The 23,068-nt window shown below is 34.2% G+C and overlaps 1 protein-coding gene and 1 long non-coding RNA gene across 2 annotated transcripts; both read right to left on the reverse strand.

Moving 5' to 3' along the window:
- Positions 1-5,545: 5,545 nt before the first annotated feature.
- Positions 5,546-12,982, reverse strand: LOC148781550 (uncharacterized). Its single transcript, XR_016057677.1, has 2 exons — positions 12,917-12,982; positions 5,546-5,771 (listed from the first exon to the last, which is right to left on the reverse strand). It is a non-coding gene; the product is annotated as an uncharacterized LOC148781550 (long non-coding RNA).
- A 34-nt stretch (positions 12,983-13,016) lies between these two features.
- LOC105420954 (uncharacterized) lies at positions 13,017-13,919 on the reverse strand. The gene has a single exon (XM_011626555.3). The coding sequence runs from the start codon at positions 13,470-13,472 to the stop codon at positions 13,260-13,262; it is 213 nt and encodes a 70-aa protein (XP_011624857.1). The 5' UTR covers positions 13,473-13,919; the 3' UTR covers positions 13,017-13,259.
- Positions 13,920-23,068: the final 9,149 nt, after the last annotated feature.

Below are 23,068 nucleotides of genomic sequence, written 5' to 3' on the forward strand. Positions count from 1 at the left end.
TGAATAGGCATATGTTTATTTTGGTGGTTTTGGACCCTGTAAATCGCGGTCTCTGACGTCCAAAAACCAGTACATGCAAAATTAGGTTTTACTTATGCTAGGTCCCAAACAATCTTAAGGTGTTTGGAACCTTATACAATCATCCAAGAATGGGTTACTATGCGTAAGCCGACTCAGTTGTACACGTGCGGCCCTCTCTTAGATCCACCTTAACGATGGGTTTATGTCTAAAAATTTTAGAGATTCATAGGCCAAGCAATTTATAAATAAAAAAATCAAAAAAAATAACTTAAAAAAAAAAAAAAAAAAAAATTGTTGTGATTTTTATTTTATCATAGCATTTAATTTTGGTGTAAAATTTGTTAGGATTATCTAAAAATCTGTTTTTCTCTAATCATAAAATTTTAAACTGAAATCAAGTAAATCTATAAACATATGAAAATCTTGAAAATGGACGGTAGAAATAATGTATTGTAAGAAGCACTATTTATAGAACCCAAAATCTTTGTTTTTTTCATATTCATATATCTCGTTGTCGAGCTGATCAATAAAAGAGATTTTCAACATTAAAACACCTATTTTATTCTACATTTTAAGGTTGCAATCTTATATAAATTTTTCTCTTTTCTTTTTTTTTTAGGGATTTCCGTTGACTTATAGAAAAGTTTTCAATCATCCAAAGAAATCACCGCTTAAATTTAGTGATATGTGGCTTCAGGAAGGGCTAGAGTAGTTAGACACTCATAAGCTTATTATTTTAGTTGGGAATTGGCTTCCTGTTGTAAAAGGAAGAAATGGAGTTCACAGTAATGCACCAAAGAACACAGCAAGAACGATCTAGGGTTTTCAATAAAAGAAAACCAGTAAAAAAATAAGAAAGAATTTAAGAGATTAAATCATCAATCTACCATCTTAAACAAGAAAGAGAACACAAAGCAACAAAAAAAAAGAAAGCTTTCTATGTCCACCTACAACATAGAAGTTATATGTTCCCCTTATCCAAGGGTCCATTTTTTAATGGAATGTTAAGATTGTCTCAATCATACCCTTTATCCAACCGTCCCCTCAATCCAACCGTTCTCAGAATATCTCAATCACAATGTCATGTCTCTATACTGTTTTATTTTTAATTTTTTTTCTTCTATAAACTGTTTTGACACCAAATTTTGGATGTTCATTCTTATATTAAACTCGCACTAAAGAATAATATAAAAAAAAATTTCAATAAAATAAAATAATCAAAATAACTTTGAAAGATTTTAAATATATTTTGGTAATAATTGTTAATATTTTTTATAGGTGCGTCCCAATGAAAATACGGCACGTATCAAATTTTATATTCAAAAAAATTGTATTAAAAAAACTAAAAATAACATACTTTAAGATGGTGAGCGGCTCTCTTAATAAAAAATAGATGGCTGGATGGTAAGAGCACATAGAACTTTTACGTCGTAGGGGAATATAAAAAGCTTTCCAAAAATAAAGTGAGAGGACGAGGTTCAGAGAAAGAAACGCACCTGATATGATATATTAGAAGCTGAAGAGTGCTCTCACGGCCACCGTGTCCATGGAGAGGAGAGGATTAGGTTTTCGGGCACAGAGAGAGACAGAAGAGAGAGAAAGAAGAAGGAGAGAGAGAGAGCACTTCGTGAGAAAAAAATAAGAGGGCTCCGAGCCTCTGGCTTTATGGACGATATGAAATAACAGGCTGCCCTACAAATTGCGAGTAACAAAGCCTTGTTCTACAGGGAGAGAGAGTAGGGCTAATCCGCTAGGTTTTTGAGAGGTTCCGAAAGCCAGTATGAGATTTTAGCGGAAGATAGGCTAGTGGATACCTGCACAATAATTATTCGTAAGGAGCGCAACAGATTTTTTTTATCCCTCCCAACACATGGGTTTTATGATTTTTTTTTTTTTTTTTTTTTTTGAGAGATCTCGCTTAATCTACTTCAATCTATTTATTATTAAAGTGCCACAAAACAGCATAAATCTCATATTTTCTATTAAAGTGTTACGAAACAGTATAAATTTCATATTTCTTTGCAATCTATTTTCGTGTAATTGACTTAGAGGTACCCAAATGATTAATAACTTATTCTTTTTCTTCATTTTAGAATCTTTTAAAAAAAAATTAAAAAATTCTCAAATTACCATTGTTAAGGATTAAAAAGGAGGAACAATCATTTTACTAATTTTACCCCTCAACTACGCTCAATCAAACAAAAATATCTTGTTTAGGTTTACAAATAAGGAAAATATTACTCTAGAATAACTAGAGGTATTTTTCTTGATACATGTAAGGCATTTAGGTGTCAAATAATAAAAATACCCCCACTTCCTTATTACTAATCCTGAATATTATATTCTTTATTTGTAACATTAAACAAGCAAATGTATGTTTATCATTGGATTGTAGCCTCTTAGGGGTTCAAATTACTGAAATCGTCGTTGAGTATTTTTCATTCTCAAATTTGAACAAGGGCAATTTTGTTTTTTTTTTTTTTAATTCTTTTTTAGGAGGTACCTAACTAAGTGAAAAAAAAAATGACCCCTCAAATTTGTTAGTCAGGGTCATTTGACCCCTTCAATGCTTTTGTTAGGGCATTTTCTATAAAATTAATAGAAAATATCTCTATACCTCTTATTTTTTAAGTTTCACTTCACAATAGATTTAATGTTTTAAAAGATATCTTAGGGCATAAAAATTGTAGATTTTATTTCTTCTAACCCCCTTATTTTAAACCTCTTTTTTTAGGCCAAAATTTGTTAGTCAGGATCATTTGACCCCTTCAATGCTTTTGATAGGGGTTTCAACCCATCTACATATTCTATAAAATTAAGGGAAAATATCTCTATACCCCTTATTTTTAAGTTTCATTTCACAATAGATTTAATGTTTTAAAAGATATCTTGGAGCATAAAAATTGTAGATCTTATTTCTTCTAATCCTCTGAGTTATTTTAAACCACTTTTTTTAGGCCAAACAAAGCTAAAAAGACATGTTTTTTTTAAAAGTCGTCCTCCCAAACTTCTAGAGAGAGAAAAGTGAGAGGTTATTAGGAGAGAGAGATAGAGAGAGAGGTGTTTGGAAAAATATGGTAGGAGAGAGTGAGTGAGAGACATAGAAAGAGAGAGGTTTGGGGTATATAAGTGAAGAGAGATAAATGATTGAGTTTAGAAAGAGCATGTCTTTCTCATATTTGTTTAGGTTAAAAAATATGTTTAAAATGGTCAGGGGGTTAGAAAATATCTTTTTAAACCTTGGATTTATCATGATATGAAACCTAAAAGTAAGGAATATGGAGATATTTTTCCTAAAATTAATAGACTTAGAATATAGGCGCATATACATGCAACTTTAGGTTTTCAAATATGAAAATGCCATTAAATTTCAAACTGTAGTTTTCTCAATTATAATTTGAAATTGCTATTTGGTTTTTTTGGTGATGAGGGCTATTTGATATTACACTCATATTATAATTTAGGCCTTTCTCGAAATTTGCCACTCTCGAATTACAACTTGCCCCATTAGTGGTATACCACCATAAAATAAGCACCAAATTGCCAAAAAGGCCAAACAACTAGTTTAGTTTACAAATAGTACAACTATTCTTATAGATCATGTGTCAAGATAAATTAGCAACTGTTGACAACTTGATAAAGATGGGGTTTATTATCACAAATGTGTGTATCCTATGTAAAGACAGTGATGAAATTTCATAACATTTTTCCCTTTCATGCCCTTTTGTTACATATCTTTGGGATTGAGCTCGGTAGCGCCTCAATCTGTCATTACCTTTGTCCCAAAATGTCAAAGTTCTTCTTGACCAATGAATCACACATGATATTTCAAAGATGAGAACTATTCTTTGGATATCTATTTGGGTTAGCCTTATTTGGAATGTGTGTAAGGAAAGAAATAGAAGAATATTTGATAGTATAAGTACAGATCTATCTACATTAAAATCGAATATTTTGGCAGTTGCAACTGATTAGTTCCTTGCACATAAAGATAGTGGATTTACTCCTAAAAATCTTATCATTAGCAATCCCTTAGCAAATAGCGACTATGGGTGTTACTACCAACACTCGTAGCAAGGTTATTTTGATACCACTACCAGTGAATTCCTTCAAACTTAATTTTGATGGAAGTTTACTTGACAATCCAGGGTCAGCTGGCTATGGTGGACTTATCAAATATAATTTGGGTCACATTATATTTTCTTACTCGGGTCCTTGTGGTATCACAACAGCAAAGGAGACGAAAGCATGAGGTTTATTAGAATGTTTGAAATTGCTTTGCACTTTGGAAAGGGACAGGATTATCAAAAGAGACTTGGCAAATGTCATTACCTGGAGTAAGAGAAAGGCTCATATTCCTTGGAGATTAAGGATTATTTTTATCAAATTTGAGATATTTTGTCAACCTCTATGTCAACGGTCCAACATTGTTATAGAGAGATAAATGAAGATACTGATGTTCTTTCCAAAAGATGAGTCTATACTCCCTCTCGGTTGGTTACTTCATTTATGTAATATTGTGTCTTTGCTTGAACATCTTGTAAAAAAAAAAAGACGACTGCAGAACAACTTGTGCCTAGGGTAGAATCTTGGCCCTGTGGCCAAGCTTAGGGGTATGGCACTTTGGCTTTTCTATTTATTTCGAAAACGAATTAATTCTTAATTGGCTCAGCCAGGCCTGATCTAACCCAAATCACTAATAGGGTTGGGCCAAGCCATCTATCCAAAAGCCTGGGCTTGTTTTGGGACAAGGCTAAGGCCATTTTGTCTTGGTCCAAACCAAGTTGAGCCAGGCCAAGGGCCTTGGGCTATCCCATTGCGACCTTCATTTCTCTCTCAATCTACAAAGTGTCTTTGTACTCTTGTAATTCTCCTTCTTACGTTATCCACTCTTTTCTCTAACACAAATATCTGTTTTTTTTTTTTTGACAAATATTCCTTACATTATTTATAAAATCTACTCAAAAGAAATTACATCAAAGGAAATAGCTAGAACGGACAAAGAGGGTCTCATTTAGTAAGAAATTCGCCTCGCGATAGACATGACAAAAAGAAACTAAAAGTTGATCCACCAGATGCAGCCAACAAGACCTCAGTTTTCAACCAGCCGGCTGAAAGTTGATCCACCAGATCCATAATATGTTGCTCCTTCTTGTACCAATTAATTGTGAACTCGAATATCTTTTTCATATTATATTTTTATCTTTTTGGGGATATCCTTTTGGGTACTAATTTAGATTTTAATAATTTATTTTTTGAAAATGCAGGAGAATATCATAAAATGTGAATTTGGGTCGCTATGGACATACCCAAGCCAATTAGATGGCATGCATGTGGCCCTCATGGATCACGTGGGCCCAATTGATGATAGGCTCCACGTCCACGTGGTGTTTGACATGGGGTCTAGCTGGACATGGAATCCACATCATAGCCCCAAGAATCTTCTATTTCAAGTTGGACAGATGATGTGTCGCCCCTCAAAAGAAAGAGAAAGCGGGGTAAGGAAGTATGGTGGGCATTTGCATGCGTCAGTGATAAAATATTTTCAATACTGTGATAGTGCTCGCGTTCAACAACATTATTTTATGCTGAAATATGGATAAGAGTGTAAATGATGAATTCTATGTTAACTTACATACACAAAAAGTTTATATATCAGTGAGGCCCTAAACAATCAAATTAAGGTGCACCTCAAAAATTCATTGCAAGAGGTTGTTTCGCTGCTGAAACCTCTCGATTCGATCCTCAAGCTGTATAGATATGAGAAAAAACAATATTCTAAATCTTAGATAAAGTGCATCTTGTAATGTATAATCTAGACAATTTTCAAGATTTTCAAGTGTTTATAGATCTGCTCAATCTACATTATTTTTTAATATTTAAATTTTACAATTAGAGATGAAAATAAAGTTTTAGGCCATCAAAAAGATTTATGATACTAAAATAATACATTTCTAAATCTAAGGATGCACCTTACTTTGATTGTTTAGGGCCTCAGCCTTGTACAAACCACACCCTTAAATATTATAAAAAACATGATAAATAAACTCACCACCACCATCAAATCAAAAGGTTTAAAGCTTACAAGAAAATTAGAGTTCAAAGTAGGTATGAAAATTATGAAAACCATTAAAGACATCAAACTGTTATTTAGAAAAATATATCCAAGTACATCAGGTGTAGCCATCCACGAATATTAAATAGACGATAAGAACCTAATAACGAACTAAATAGTGCTGGATCACAAGTATCAGTAGGAATTAGATCAACAAAAGCATTGGACTTCCTGCCAATAGGTTCAATAGAAACTCAAATATTTGCTTAGTTGGCAATATAAACACAAGGAACCATAAGGTAAATTACAAAATTTCGAAGAGCCAACTCTCTCCATAGATGACAAATAGTAGAGAAACTAGGATGACCTAAAACATGCATGCCACAAAGTGGAAGATCCTCTTTTAGCTTTAGAAATAAACACAAGAAGACCATAGAGTTGAACATTTTGGAGTGCATATAAGCCTTCACTTAGCAGCCCCCAAGCATTCACCTTCTTGCTTTGTTGGTCCTCAATGACATAACCACAAGAAGTGAACTCAAACGAGCGCTTAAAGCTATTAGTTAATTGAGATACAAATATAAATTACTTCTTTAATTTGGGGACAAGTAAATCATTAAGATATTTAAAGAACCAAAAGTAGAGAAAATTGAAGCACTTCCAATATGGGTTATAAGTAGGGTGTTGCCATGCCTGGCGAAAATCATGAAAGAACCATAGGAAAGAACCATACCTCCGGTTGACTTCCATCATGTAAACAGTTACAACAATTTTTATAATCTTATGATCGATCGGGTGGTGTCGTGATTGATAAGTTACTAAAATAACAGACTAGTGCATTGTGGTGAGATGAAACACCTTTGATGTGCAAACATTATGTGACCATGTTGTCCCCAACATTGGCATGTTATATGAGATTGTATGCCCGCTCTTTGATGTTGTTGTATAGCTTGACATTAAGATGGATTGGCTCCGAGGATACCATGCTGACCCCTGTAATCGAGGACCCCATAATCCATGACCTTGATGATAGCCATTTTCTATGCCATGCTGACGTACTAAAAAGAGATTGAAGATTGATCTCAACCAGCAATGGAGAAACAAAACCAAGCTTCATATATAAGAAGAGAGAATCAAAGAAAATGATGGAGATGGATGTTTAGTCACATTTTAGATTTAAATTATAAGTCTAGACCTTTGAATCATATCTTGTTCACTTATTAGGCTGCCAATTGCTGAGAGATGGTCACATATAATCTTGAACTACATCAAACACTTAATCACTTAATTTGAGTCCCTTTGTAAACTGAACATTCAGTTAGTTGGAGAACATTAGCAAAGTTCTCTCTCCAAAGATGTGGAAAATAGGATAGTTGGAAAGAGAGAGAGAGAGAGGGATTGTATTGACAGATTGGGCCTGAGAATTACAGCTTGAGAGTGCTCAACCTGTGCTCTAATACGATGAGAAAGTCAGAAACCCAAGATAGAGAACTAGAAGACTTAATTGAATGCAAACTGTATATATTTCCTATTCACTCACACACATATAGATATATGAATATACTGCAAAGAGATACACAAAGACCAGACTACCCTTAAGAGTAAAATGAAAAAATGATACCAATAGTAAAATGACAATACACTTAAAAGCATGTGGTGGGGTTGTTTAGTGTGGGAAGAAAAAGAAAGAAAGAATTCTGGCACGTCCACAATTTGGGGAGGTGGTCTCTATGATATCTTAGTCAAAGAGAAGAAGAAAAAAAGGATCTTCTCATAGGGCCATGCACACAAGAATTAGAGAGAAAGGTCCCTATAGGCTACTGTAAGTTAGAGATAGAGAAACAAATTCACCATAGAAAAAGACATTCCATATGAACATAAGACCTGAGGTAAAAAATCTCATTGGTTCTTGCATGTACGAAAAAAGTTACGAACTCCCCAAGAGGTTCACAGATGACAGAAGATCTTTCGGAAGATACATGTGCACAAGGAAGAGAACACCACATATGACAAAGAGATATCCTGAGAGAGAAGTGTGGAATCTGGCTTTTTATTTTTTTATTTTTTTTTAAGACAAGAATGGAATCTTCCTCCTGATCTTTCACGATCCGGTGAGGTGCTTGAGAAGTTTTGTGAGAGTTTGAGAATGGACTTTGCATGCGCCAATGATCCAAGAGACCCGGTGTATTTGGTGATTAGACTCGTTACGTTAACGACTGAACTCGTTGTCTGTTTATTGTTGTTTGTTTTGTTCATAGGTATGTTTATTGTTGTTTGTTTTGTTTTTGTATAGGTATTTGTGTGTATTGCACTCTTGGGCTTCTACATCAAGGTTCAAGGAATCGTGTTATAGATACGAATTTTTTGTTTTGATCTAAGAAGGGTGATGACTTTAAACTTTCCTTTAACCCGTCCCATGCCCTGGTAAAGGGGTTGGGTTGTGTTGGCTAGGCAGCCAACATAAAATTTTGCTAAAACTTATGATGAATCTTTACCATACAATAAGGCGATAAGATGAGAGATAGTAGACTTAAGTAGGCTGGCCATTTGTGGCACCGACTAAGTACAATACCTATTAGGAGGTGTGAGTTAGTTCAAGTAGAAGGACTGAAAAGGGCAAGAGGTAGACCCAAAAAGATGTGGTTGGAAGTAGTCCGAAAAGATATGGGGACTTATGGCCTCACTGAGGGTATGGCCTTTAATAGAGCAGAATAGCGGAACATGATTTGTGTAGCCGACCCCAATTAATTGAGAAAAAAGCTATGATGATGACGATGATGATGATATGAATTTTTTGTTTTGATAATACTGGCCTGAAGTTGCGAGCATCATTCTCTTGACTTTTGAAAAGAAGTATGCACGCGTGAAGAGAAGAAAAATCCATAGAGAAGTGTAGTCTACCTTTGTGAGATATGTAGTCTCTACATGATTCTTGTATTGATTTTGTGTCTCCACTATGCTGTAACTCACCTAGCGAGTGACAAAAACAAATCTAAGAAACCAAATATTCAGGTTTTTTTCAAGTGATAGCACTGTTGATCCTAATTTTTATTCCAAATCCCCATAGCATCTGTTTCTTGTCAAGAAAGGATGGAAGACTGTAAATGTATTTGTTCTTTTAGTTTTGAATAATTTTGTCTTTGTGCATTCACTTTTTCAATATATTTTTTGGACAAATTGTCTCAAAATATATAGTACTTATAGACAGTGAAAAGAAAAATGCGAAATGTTTCATATCCCGGCATTGGAACCAAAAAAAATCTTTTCGAAAAAAAAAATCTTTTCGAAAAAAAAAATGCAAAATGCAGAATAGGATAAATTCGCTAATCAATACCCATTTCAAGATTTGCATGCTATTTGCCCCGATGGATAAACTACTAGTGAAGTTTGAGAGTTAGAACTGCACAAAAGATGCAAGACACTTTGGGTCAAAATATTGAGACTCTATGGAGGCACTAGATGTTTTAGAAAAGGGATGTATAATATAATCCAATGAGCAATAGAAAACTATACTCCATTGGGGTCATCCACATTTGATGAAATTATGAGTGGTGATGAAGAGGTAGGACCCACCATTGTGATCATATCCTGTTCTAGGGGGTTCCATTCCCTCGTTACAACCATTCATCATGTCATTGGACGAGGACCACCCCATGGAATATGTTCTTGAGTAGCCATTGGATGTACTGTACACTTTCCTTCTAGAGATGTAAGTGGTTCAAGGGGATTGACATAACACCAAACCACATGTTTTCAATGGCTTAAGCCCTAACATTCGGTGGATTTGTTGTTGCAGAGCCTATGCGAGGAGTATTTATGATGGGAAACTTTCTGTCAAGGGAACCTATGTTTATTGCATTATGAAAACCAATGTGTGCAACTCACTTGAAAAATTTAAGAGCCATTTATAATAGGAAATAAAGCCATCGAGTAAATCCAAAGTACCATATGAAAGCATGACTAGAAAAAACAGAAGTATTTGAATAACCAGATAGAAGTGCAAGGGTAAAGAAAGAGGATTGAAATAAGTAAAACCAATGCTTGACACAAAAAAGAAGTCATTGCAATCGTGCTAATAACTGTAAAAACAATCTCAATGCCCCAAAGAAACCAAACAGAGAATAGTTAACCAAATGACCATTGAATATGCAGTTTTCAAAAAATATTTACTCAAGTGACTATATAGCTAACTAGTAGGCCAATTCAGAGGCAACATAACTGCAAAATAAGAATTTTAATGAAACGTATTCAATCATCTTATATGTGGTCTCCAAACAAAAAACCAGGACCACTACTAGCATATTATGAAACAAAAGCAAAATGAGGTAGTGATATCCAATACCGGTAGAATCGGTGGAGGAGAAAATGAATTCACTATTCAAGTCTTATTGTTATTAAAAAGGGAATATTCATCCACGCCACATATTCCTCACAACATGGTGTCATTGAAAGGCAACATATATGGATGGTAAATTGATGAGACATGCTACATTGAGTTTCATTGGGAAGTACTCTACTACTACAATGTCTCTCAAAAATTAGGTGCTTTTCTATTAATAAAACATATAATGAGGTTTGAATAGTTTGAAGCCCTACATAAAGGTCAGAAATACCATGTCATGCTGTGTCTAAGGGAGTGCTCTCACATTTCCTGAATTTCATAGAGCATAATTTCTCACTAAATAGAAAAGAGATTTTCAAGGAATTGACTTTTAAAGTTAGTGTTAGTAGCTGAGGTTTTTATGGTAAAGGCGCTGACAAAAGTAGGCTGCTCTTAAACAGCAGAAAAGGACCAAATTCCCAATATTTTGGCATGTAGATGAATTATTAGCAAGGCGAGAGTTACTCAAAGTAACCGATCTGCACAAACAGGACCCCAAATTCCAAGTGAAAACAAGTTTTATTTTATTTGTGGGATACACTGAGGACCTAAAGGATAGAGATTTATGATCATGAGAATGGCCCATTTGTCAGAAGTAAAGGTATTTGCTTTTTAGGGATACAGTTCTACTCATGGTAGAGACACCAAAATTTGAATATTTTATATTGCCCAATAACAATAAAGAAATCATCAATAACAATCAATATCCTACTGAGGGGACCATATTAGATACATTATAGAGGAAGATCAATATGGCTATGATGAATAGAGACTTTGTAAGAACTCCATTGCATTTAGATAATTATTGCATGGATTAAGAAGATCAAGATGGCTATGATGAATATAGACTTTGTAATAACTCCATTGCATTTAGATGATTATTGCATGGACATTAATCCAATGATACAAGTTATAATGATGCAACTCAATTGAATAAGTCAAAGTGATTGGATAAACCATGTAATGAATTGATTCAATAACAAATATGTGAATTAGTAGAACGACAGGGCTAATATGAAGGCCTGTAAATAGATTTCAAAGAAAAAGAGCAAAAAAAGTTGATGTCCAGAATCTACAAGGGCAAAGAAAACTAATGAAATTGGAAAACCAACAACACTCGAAAGGAAGACAAGAAACCATTTGAACAACTTTGGGATGTGCTCCTATGGGCAGTTAATCCCTACAGTAAAGGTTTGCTTATCAAGATCGCTTGAGAAGGTTGGGCTCCCTCCCAAAGTGTTGCTTCAAATCACTAGACTAAAGGAAAGCTACGACTTCATCAACTTTCATCCTTGGTAAGTATGGTAACCAAGAACTCCCAAGTCCCACCACACAACCAATGAGTTATCTTACACGCTGAGCAACATTGCAAACTTCATAGTGTTGAATTCTGCCTATGCACCTGAGTTTGTGTCCCTAGTAGCCACAAAGCTACTATCACTACATGTTTATATTGACACAACCCCTATATTAGACCTACTTAGCCAGCTAATATAATAATGCAAATTAAGCGTAAGCTGGGTGTTGATTCACAATTCTTTGAACCACAAAGTCTCATCAGGTGACAACCTGCATTAACATGCACCATTGAACCATACAGTAAATTACAGCAATGGACAAAACTCTCTCAATAACTTAGACGTAGATTGATGGAACCAAAGGCAGCAAACTATAATAGAGCGGAATATTCTCGTGTGTGGCGATATTGGGAAAGAACCGTTTTGTTTCAATTGGTAACTGATATTGGGGTACAACTTTCTCCAGTGACAGTACAGTTCAATTCCAAAAGTAGGTCATCGATCATTCCCTTGAAGGGATCAGTCATGCGAGAAAGTGTAGGAACACTGGGCCCAGAAGCCATATTATTTTCTAGGGCCCAAGTATGACAACACTTAAGTGATTCATATTCAAACTTGGTTTTCTCCATCCCCAGATATGCATGATCACCAGGTTCCATCATTACTCAGTTAAATTTTTTAATAATATCTATTGATAACATTAATAAATAGATGGCATGTTAGAGCTTCCCATCTCCTTAGAGAGATCTCAAGTAAAAAAGGAATCACAATACTTAAGAAACACCAGTCAGCTGTTTCCTTCAACATAAATACTAAGAAGCCTTCATGCAACACCTAAACTCTAAATCCATTAGGGTTAATCTTTGTACACAAAACCCAAATGGCAATCTGAATCGCCATGCTCAAATATGTAACCACATATGAATGGGAGATGAAATTAATTGCCATGCTCAAAATTTTAACCACATATCAATGGGAGATGAAATTAAAACATTCTTATAGGTGACCAATTTGGGTTTTATCAATTTGTTATCGCTAAAACCTAAAAGCATAGAATCACAACATTGTCCCCCTTCATGATCTCAAAACAGCATATAGAATCAGCAAAGAGACATGCTCAATGAGGGAGAAAAAGCAATAATTTTGCATTTGAAAACTCACAAGAAGATAGCTATTTCCATGAAATGCTAGAACAGCCCAGCACCTGAATCAAGAAAACAAACCAATGTGATCTATCAAATTGGAAAAACAGAGAGAACCATTTGGCCACATATAACTCATGTCATTTCATTATTACTGTTGGAATACACCTTAACATCCAAATTTAGCACATAAACAACCCCATTCCCCAAAAAAAAACCAGAAAAAAAATTAAAAAAAAATCACCCCACCATGCCACAAACACATTGTTAACAAAAAGAATGAAAAACTGGGGAATTAAAACAGCTTAAAACAATAAAAAACCCCCACTGATATTCCAGCTAAATGTAGCAAAACCCAGCACCTAAAAACCAATATACATGTGGACTCTAACTGCTAACAAGAAAATAGCAATGAGAGCGAAATACAGCAACGAGTGCACCAAAATGGAGACCCCACTTGTATGAAAGTTCCCAAACTCAATGAAGCGTCCCCGACCCGGAACCTGAAATAGCAAACCCGGTGTAAGGAATATAAAGAGAACTACAGCCACAAAAACAGGACCCCAATCCGCCATTTTCTCCTTAAAACTAAGAGGAGGGAGAAGACGAAGAGGAAGGGGGCTAGTGGGTATTGGTGTTAAGGACTGGTGAAGTAGAGAGAGAAGTGTGGAGGAAAGAGAGTAATGGCTATTGATGATAACAGTTAGGCCTGAAAATGGGTGACAACTGTTGAGTATGAGAATGGGGGGTTGAGGTGTTATATGAGTTAGAGAGAGGAAGAGGTTTGCTACTGAAGGAAGAGGAGGATAACTGGTATGAGGTGGAAAGTCGGAAAGAATTTGGATCAGAGAGAAGGTTTGCAGTGCAAGGAAGAGAGAGAGACAGAGAGACAGAATTTGTGGTAGAGAGAACTGGTTTACAGTACAAGGAAGGTAGAGAGGAGTGGGGAGTTGGGGGAAAGTGTGAAGGGATGAGTAAGAGAGATTGCAAAGTATCCACTCAGAGCTTTCCCTGTAATTTATGGCCCTTTAAAAGGAACACCATCTTTATCAAAGGCAAAACAACGGTGATGTAATTGCCCGATTTAAAATGGGCTTGGCTGGTTTTCAGAATTGCCCATAGAAAGCTCCCCATATTTCTTAAGCATTTGGCTGCATAAGATGAGCACAAAAAAGTAAAACAATAGTCACATGATATAAGGACTTCTATTTTCATTTTTATTTTTATTTTTATTTTTTATTTCTTTTTGGTCATGTCTTTTAAAAAAAAAATTACATGGAAATTAGTATATGAGTCCGAGGAAGCATTTCAACATTTACATCCCCCAAGTTATCAAACATCCATCATTAAAATGGATGTAAAGGTGTTCCCTCCTAAAAGAACATAATCTAACGGTTAAAGCTTTTCCCCCAAAATTTATCATTTTTAGTTTTAATTTGTTTTTTTTCCACGTATTAATGGTCTTCAGGTTAGATATTCTATACATCTAAAAAAATTTAGATCCAAAATCCATCTAAAAAATTTATCAAAAATAGGGGCCGATTGCTACATATGTGTCCTAGACTCATAGAAACCTTGTCCTTTATTAAAATATATTTAACTTTTCAACAAATTTTCTATTTACTTTTTTTCAACTATTTGAAGCTCATGAGTACAATAATTTAGAAGGGTATTTTGAATTCAATAAAAAAAAATTTGATAAATAGTTGATCTTGTTGGGTTAATGTGGCCATTAAAGGCCTTATAAGTGCTTGTAATAAATATTTTGATATAATCCATGATCGAATTTTATGTAATCCATGATCGAATTTTATGTAATCCATGATCGAATTTTTTGTAATCCATGATAGAATTTTCTGTAATCCATGATCGACTTTTTTGTAATCCATGATCGAAATGTTTGTTTTTTTTACTTGTAATCCATGATCGAATTTTTTGTGTTTTTTTTTTTTTTTGTAACCCATGACTGAATTTTTTGTAATCCATGATCGAATTGTTTTTTTCTGTTCTTGTAATCCACGATCGAATTTTTTGTTTTTTTATGTTTTTTGTTTTTTTTGTAATCCATGATCGAATTTTATGTAATCCATGATCGAATTTTATGTAATCCATGAGCGAATTTTTTGTAATCCATGATCGAATTTTTTGTAATCCATGATCGAATTTTTAGAAAATTTATGATTTTTTTTTTTTAATCCATGATCGAACTTTTTGAAAATTTGTTAATTTTTTTTTTTAATCTATGATCGAATTTTTTGAAAATTTGCTGTACTTTTTTTTTTTATTTCTTTTTATCCATGATCGAATTTTTTGAAAAATGATGATTTTTCGAAAAGATGTGAAAATCGTGATAAAGTTTTGATTATCATGATGTATTAAACATTTAAACCCAATTTTAAATTTTTATTGTTTGAGTTTGCTGTAAATTTTTTTTTTTTTTATTCATGATCGAATTTTTTGAAAAATGATGATTTTCCGAAAAGATGTGAAAATCGTGACAAGGTTTTAATTATCATGAGGTATTAAACCATATTTTAAATTTTTATTGTTAAAGTTTTTGTTGAAAAAATTGTATGTTGATGGATTATTTATGCAAAAAAATGCATGTTATTATATTTTCAATACAAAACTGTATTTTTTTTATCTGTTGTTCATGGATTTTTTAGTTGGAATGACTAATGTTAGCCGGCTCTTTGAAGAATTGTTTTTATTATTAATTTTTTAATGCAAAAAATGTATGTTCTTGATAATTGAGTTGTAGCCATGTTTGGAGCTTGCATTTTGTATTATTCTAAATGTTTGTAATTGATATGTACGAAAATATTATTGTCCTTTTGCAATAACAAATAACAACGAATATGACTACATGAACTACCGCAACATATTATCATTACATATGGTGATTATTTTTCTTTTTGAACTGTCAGGTTAATTTAAACTTTTTACATCTTAATTTAGATCGTATGTTACTAATTTTATGCTTTATTGTAGTCCATGTATGTTGATATACTTATTCCATGATAATTCTATGTTTATCCTTTTGTGTGATGTAAATTAAATGTTGAATGGCGGTTCATGCAGGGGAAGAACATATCAATATTCGCATATTCATTCAAAAACATGAAAATTCTTAATGGAGTACCCTCATTTTTTATTGAATTCCTAAAAAACAATATTTATAATGAATTTTAATAATTTTTTCGGATTTTTTTGAAGCTTTATTATGACCGATTCACCCGATTCCGATCCGGATCGCCGATTCTCCGATCCGGATCGCCGATTCGCCGATCCAGATCGATTTTTGAAAAGCCCGATCCGGGTCACCGATCCGGTTTTTAAACCATTGCTTCCCATATTTCTTAAGCATTTGGCTGCATAAGATGAGCACAAAAAAGTAAAACAATAGTCACGTGATATAAGGACTTCTATTTTCATTTTTATTTTTATTTTTATTTTTTATTTCTTTTTGGTCATGTCTTTTAAAAAAAAAATTACATGGAAATTAGTATATGAGTCCGAGGAAGCATTTCAACATTTACATCCCCCAAGTTATCAAACATCCATCATTAAAATGGATGTAAAGGTGTTCCCTCCTAAAAGAACATAATCTAACGGTTAAAGCTTTTCCCCCAAAATTTATCATTTTTAGTTTTAATTTGTTTTTTTTCCACGTATTAATGGTCTTCAGGTTAGATATTCTATACATCTAAAAAAATTTAGATCCAAAATCCATCTACAAAATTTATCAAAAATAGGGGCCGATTGCTACATATGTGTCCCAGACTCATAGAAACCTTGTCCTTTATTAAAATATATTTAACTTTTCAACAAATTTTCTATTTACTCTTTTTCAACTATTTGAAGCTCATGAGTACAATAATTTAGAAGGGTATTTTGAATTCAATAAAAAAAAATTTGATTAATAGTTGATCTTGTTGGGTTAATGTGGCCATTAAATGCCTTATAAGTGCTTGTAATAAATATTTTGATATAATAGAACATGAACTCAGTGGAAGTGTGATCCTTCATGGACAATACTAAGCAAATAACATTTGCTGATACCAAACTAAGCTTTACGAACTAGGCCAGTCAATTCGAAAAAACCTATGTTACCTAAGCATAGCAAACTATCCAATAAGGGTTTTAATAAGGTCATCTCTTGATGAGGTCGGAATATGCCCGGATGAGTGAGCCGAGGGACTATGTGGCCCTTGCGTGTAATAATGGCCATCAGAGACGAGGGCCAAAGCCTCATCCGCGTGCATATATGATAGTCATTTCAGGAAAGTGAACTGCCTTTCGGGTGAAGCTTATACATGTGCGAGAGATACCTCTATGTGCCATATGAGTTGTGGTCGCATTAGGTCAAGGGATCTTAGTATGTTTTTAAGGGGGAACCTGAAATCCACAAACTGATATTATGACCCTTGCCCGTTGGCTGGACTTTGGTAACCTATTAATGAACCCCTGTATAGACTGTGGGTCATGAACAACACTAAGTCGGTTTGAGAAAGTAAGTGTGGACCGTAGTCCACACTTGAAGGTGGAGTGCCCTAGTGTTTATTTTTAATTCATATACCATATGGATCATTTCCCATGTAATGAATTTAATTATATATTTTTTATTGATATATGATTTTTAGAAATGTGATTTGAATTTTTTTAGATCTTTGGATATTTTATTTATCAAATTTAGACTTATAAAAATATAGATATTAATTTTAGATTGATTTAATTATTTAAATTGAGTTTTATAAATTTATAAAAATCATATAATATTTTAATTAATTTGATTATTGCATGGGAGGCCCAATAAACTATATGGGCCCACCATTGCAATGTGGGTGGGGCCCATGAGTGCCACCTAGGGTGGCACGCCCCACTCTTAGGGCTTTCCTTATTTTGTTGGAGCAAGTTTTGGCTTGAAGAAAAATCTTTGTGATGTTTTAGAAAGCTTTTTGCCTTGAGGAAGTTTTGAATGAATTTTTTGAAAGCATGAGAAGACTTGTGCATAATTTTGGTAAGCACAATATTATGAATGGAATTATTTTATTTAATTTCTTTTGATAAGAAAATGGTTTAGGAAGTGGGGGATAAATATTTTAGTACTTCCATATAATGTTGATGGCCCATCTATGGAGTGAAGAGCTCAAATCCCTCACTTCACAAGTCACCCAAGATCAATGATGCATATTCAATCTTATAAGAAGAAACAAACCATAGAAAACCCTAAGAAACCCTAATGTTATTTTTGCATTATAAATAGAAGACCACAAGCCCATAAATCTCTATACCAAAAGTATCTCTCTTCTCTCTATAAATATTATCCCTCTCTTCTTTAGTAAGCTTATGGGACACGCCCCAACCTATAAGGTTTCTCTCTCTAGAATTTTGATAAGGGGCATGCCCCACTTAGATTATATATATCTCTCTTATGTTACAATATCTTGATCTTAAGGGTTGGGTAGAAGTAAGTAGATGTTATCTCTCTTAAACTAGGTTTTATGGGTTATACCTAAGTTTGAGATTTGTGATAAATAGGAGTTTAAAGTTCTATTGGAGGATTTGGTCTAAACTTGTTTTCCCTATATTGAGATTGAATATTAATCGTTGATCCCACACCATCGGATGGTGGTGACTCGATGTAGGGTGTAATAAGCTCAGTTAAGGTAATTTCCGGCATTCTCTTTTTGTTTTTGGCCATGTTTAATTATACTGTCATTATATTCCCAAGCATAAGAATTGTGGTTATTTTTTGTGTTTCAATAAAATTGTTAAGTGACATCAAGGTTTTAAGATCTTGATTTGCTAGTTTTATTTCTTTTGAAGCAATAGTTTATTGTAATAAGACTACTTGTAAGTGATGTTTGCCAAACGAAAATAAAAGAAAATGGGTGAAAAAGAAGAAAAATAAAAAAATATATATACCTTGGAAAGATCACATTAATCTTTCTTCCATTGGTATCAGAGCTGTAATTACTTGTTGCCATTAAGAGTCTTTTTTCTTTCTTGAGTCTAGATCTAGCTTAGGAATAAAAAATATGTCTGCCCATACTTTCATATCGGAGATCCTAAAAAACCAAAATTTGATGGGACCAATTATGCCTCTTGGAATAGAAAGATTGGGTATGTCCTTTATGAGGAGTACTTGCATGAGATGCTCTATGAGCATTGCCTTCATCGTCCAAGTACCGATTCCTTTCAAGCAATCAAAGATGCGTATGCTACTTGGAAACGTAAAAACTTGAGATATAAACACATCCTTTTGTGTACTATGACCGATTCATATGCTTCTGAGTATGAGTCAATCTTCACCACAAGTAGAATCTATGATAGATTTGAGAGGGAGTATACAGATTCTTCTCTCATGAAACAAGCCATGACTATAAAAAAGTACAATGAGTTAAAGATGTCCGAGGGAACTACATTATCAAATCATGAAGACATCGGCATGAAACCTATGGAACTCATGCCAGTGATTCATCTCATGAATTCACTTCCTAACTCATGGGAAACATTCATGTATTTTCTCTCCGCTTGACCAAATGCCTTAAAGTTGAAGGAGCTTATTAGAACCATCAAAGAATAAGAAGAAAGAATGAACTCAAAGCATGCACCGACATCGATACCAACTCAAAGGGAGGCCATACACATGGTAAAATCTTAACCTTCTTTTAAACAAAAAAAAGAAAGGGAAAAAATAATTTTAGAAAAAGAGGGGATGACAAGAAGAGAGATTTTGGAAATAAATAGGGAAAGACAGAGACTAGAACTTGCTTTATTTGTAAGAAGGTGAGCCACATAGCTAAGTATTATCGGTCCAACAAATTTGGTGGGACCAACAAGGAACTTGCTTGTGTGGTCTTTGAGATATTGCTAGCCGAACGGAATGGAGCTTTTTCATGTATTGACTCGAGAGCTACAATTTATTTACTATTGAAATGAAAGAGAACGTTGTTTATATCGCGTCCCCTAATGGTTTGGATGCTACCATATGACATATGAGTCTATGACACATTAATTACAAAATAATGGAAAGATTGAAAAATAACGGTATTTTTCAAAATTATAAGGTAGATTTATCGAAAGTGTATAAATCTTGTATGTGAGGAAAACTAACAAGGAAAATACCACCGGAGCAAAAATAGCTACTAACGTTTTAGAAATCATTCATAGTCATATATGTGGTTCTATGAATGTGGCTACCAAAAGCCGCAAAAGATATGTCATCACTTTTATAGATGACAACTCACGAGATGGCCATGTGTATCTAATACACAGTCCGAAGCCTTAGAAAAATTAAAAGAATATAAGGCCGAGGTAGAAAACCAAATTAACTTGAAAATCAAAATCCTTAGAACTAATAAATGAGAAGAATATTCATCCGAACTTTTCAATGACCTTTGTGTCGAAAACAAAATCATACATCAATACACCATGTCTTATACGCCCAAACAAAATGGTATAGACGAGAGATGTAATATGACCTTGATTGAAATGGTAAGGAGTATGATGAGCTACGATATGCTCTTCTTAGAATTTTGGGGAGAAACATGTTATATCCTTAATCGGACTTGCACAACCCTCCCTCACTTACTTTTAATTAAATATTCACCGGTCGTGCTCCATCCCTCGATCATCTCAAAGTTTGGAGTTGCTCAGCCTATGTCCTAATCATGTACGAAAATAAGACCAAACTTCAAAAAAAACTGTAAAGACCATTTTTTTTGGCTACCCAAACCATGGTAAGGGGTATCAATTCTACAACCATGAAACTGAGACGATTATTGAAAGCCGCGATGCTCAGTTCTTCGAAGAATAATTCTTTGAAGCAATATTGAGTCACAAACAAGCTGACCTCTCTGAGGAAGCAAGAAACAAGGATGTGCTCAAATAGACTTGAGGTTGAACTCGAATCCTCAAATCAAAATAAACCTGAACCCGAACCAAGACGAAGCAACCGAACTTTTAGACCACCTAAATACCTTGAAGACTTTGTCGACTTGAGGGAACATTGATAGGGTTGGGGATGATCCGAATTTTGAATCTAAAACTTATCATGAAACCTTGACTTGTACCGAAAAGGACTATTGAGTAGAAGCCATGAAAGACAAATATGCTTTCATAAACCAAAATTATGTTTGGGAATTAGTGTCACTACCTCAAAATCGTAAGGGCATAGGATGTAAGTGGATTTTTAAGAAGAAGTTAAATTCGGAAGGGAAAATAGAAAAATACAAGGTTAGGCTAGTTGGCAAAAAATTCACCCAAAAAGAATAGATAGATTATGATGAGTTGTTTTCCTAAGCTGTCAAATTTTCATCTATCAAAATCCTAATAGGCATAGCTACGCATTTTGATTTTTGAGGTTCATCAAATGGATATCAATACAACATTCCTAAATGGAGATTTGGAAAAAGAAATCTATATGAATCAACTCTAGGGATTTGAAGAGAAATGAAAGAGAAACCTAGTGTATAAGCTTAATAAGTCCCTCTATGGCCTAAAACAAGCATCGCGTCCGTGCTACATAAAATTTCAATAGACTTTTGCCCTTGTACGGTTTTCTACGAATGATAAGAACTACCGTATCTATCAAAGGATCAGTGAGAGTGATGTAGTGTTTTTTTCCTTATATGTGGATGATATTCGAATCTTTAGTAGCTCAATTGCCCTAGTAGTATAGACATAAACGTTCATTGCACAATTCTTCGATATAAAAGAACTAAGAGAAGCTTCATATGTATTGGGCATCAAGATAATAAGAAATAAAAAAGAGATAACTATCCAAATTTCTCCAGCAACCTACTTGTAAGAGAATACTAGAAAAGTTTGATAGGGATAAATGTAAGCCATGTCAACCCTGATAGATAAAAAAATTAAGCTTAACAATAAGATGTGTTCTACTGAAAATGATGATATAAAAGTCATGGAGAGTATGTCATATAAAAGCGCGGTTGGGTCCCTTATGTACACCCTGATGGGAACAAGGTCTGACTTGTCTTTTGTCATGAGCAAGAACAACCAATTCCAATGTAATCATAGAGATGAGCATTGGAGGGCAGTTAAGAGAACCATCAAATATCTGATAGGGATTGTGAATTACACACTTACCTATGAAGGAGGAACTGAAATTACAATTGAGGGATATTCAAAGGCCAAGTAAGATATGTTGGGTGAGTGTGGTCATTAAATGCCTTATGAGTGCTTATAATAGATATTTTGATATAATGGAACATGAACTCAGTGGGAGTGTGATACTTCGTAGACCATACTAAACAAATAACATTTACTGATATCGAACTGAGTTTTATGAATTAGGTCAGTTAGTTAGGAAAAACCTATATTACCTGCACATAGAAAACTATTCGAAAAGGGTTTTAATAGGTCATCCCTTGATGAGGTCGAAATATGCTTGGATTAGTGAGCCTACGGACTATGGGGCCCTTGTGTGTGATTGTGGCTTTCAAAGATGGGGGTTAAAGCCTCATATGTATGACATCACACGATATGCATACATGATAGTCATTTCGAAAAAGTAAACTACATTTCATGGTGAAGCTTATGCATGTGTGAGATATACCTCCATACGTCATATGAGCTGTGGTCGCATTAGGTCTGGGTGACCTTGATACGTCTCTAAGGGAGAACCTGAAATCCACAAACTTGAATTATGACCCCTTGCCCATTGGTTAGACTTTGGTGACCCACTAATGAGCCCCTGCATGGACTGTGGGTCATGAGCAACATTGGGTCGGTTTGAAAAGGCAAGTGTGGACTGTAGTCCACAATTGAAGGTGGAAAGCCCCAGTATTTATTTATTTAATTCTTAGACCATATAAATCCTTGTCCTATTTAACGAATTTAATTGTATTTTTTTTATCGATATATGATTTTGATAATTGTTATTTGAATTTTTCTAGATCTCTGGATATTTCACCATTGCAATGTGGGTGGGGCCCATGAGTGCCACCTAGGGTGGCACACCCCACTCTTAAGACTTTCCTTATTTGTTGGATCAAGCTTTGGCTTGAAGAAAAAGCTTTGTGATGTTTTAGAAAGCTTTTTGGGTTGAGGAAGCTTTGAATGAATTTTTGGAAAACATGAAAAGGCTTATGCATAATTTTGGTAAGCAAAATATTATGAATGAAATTATTTTATTTAATTTCTA

This window comes from Amborella trichopoda, chromosome 6 (assembly GCF_054954075.1).
Source record: "Amborella trichopoda isolate Santa Cruz 75 chromosome 6, AtrichopodaSantaCruz75HAP2 v2.0, whole genome shotgun sequence".
NCBI classification, from domain to species: domain Eukaryota; kingdom Viridiplantae; phylum Streptophyta; class Magnoliopsida; order Amborellales; family Amborellaceae; genus Amborella; species Amborella trichopoda.

Bases quoted from the DNA above. Each gene is read 5' to 3' on its own strand.
- LOC105420954 (XM_011626555.3), bottom strand. From the start codon at position 13,472: ATGGCGGATTGGGGTCCTGTTTTTGTGGCTGTAGTTCTCTTTATATTC.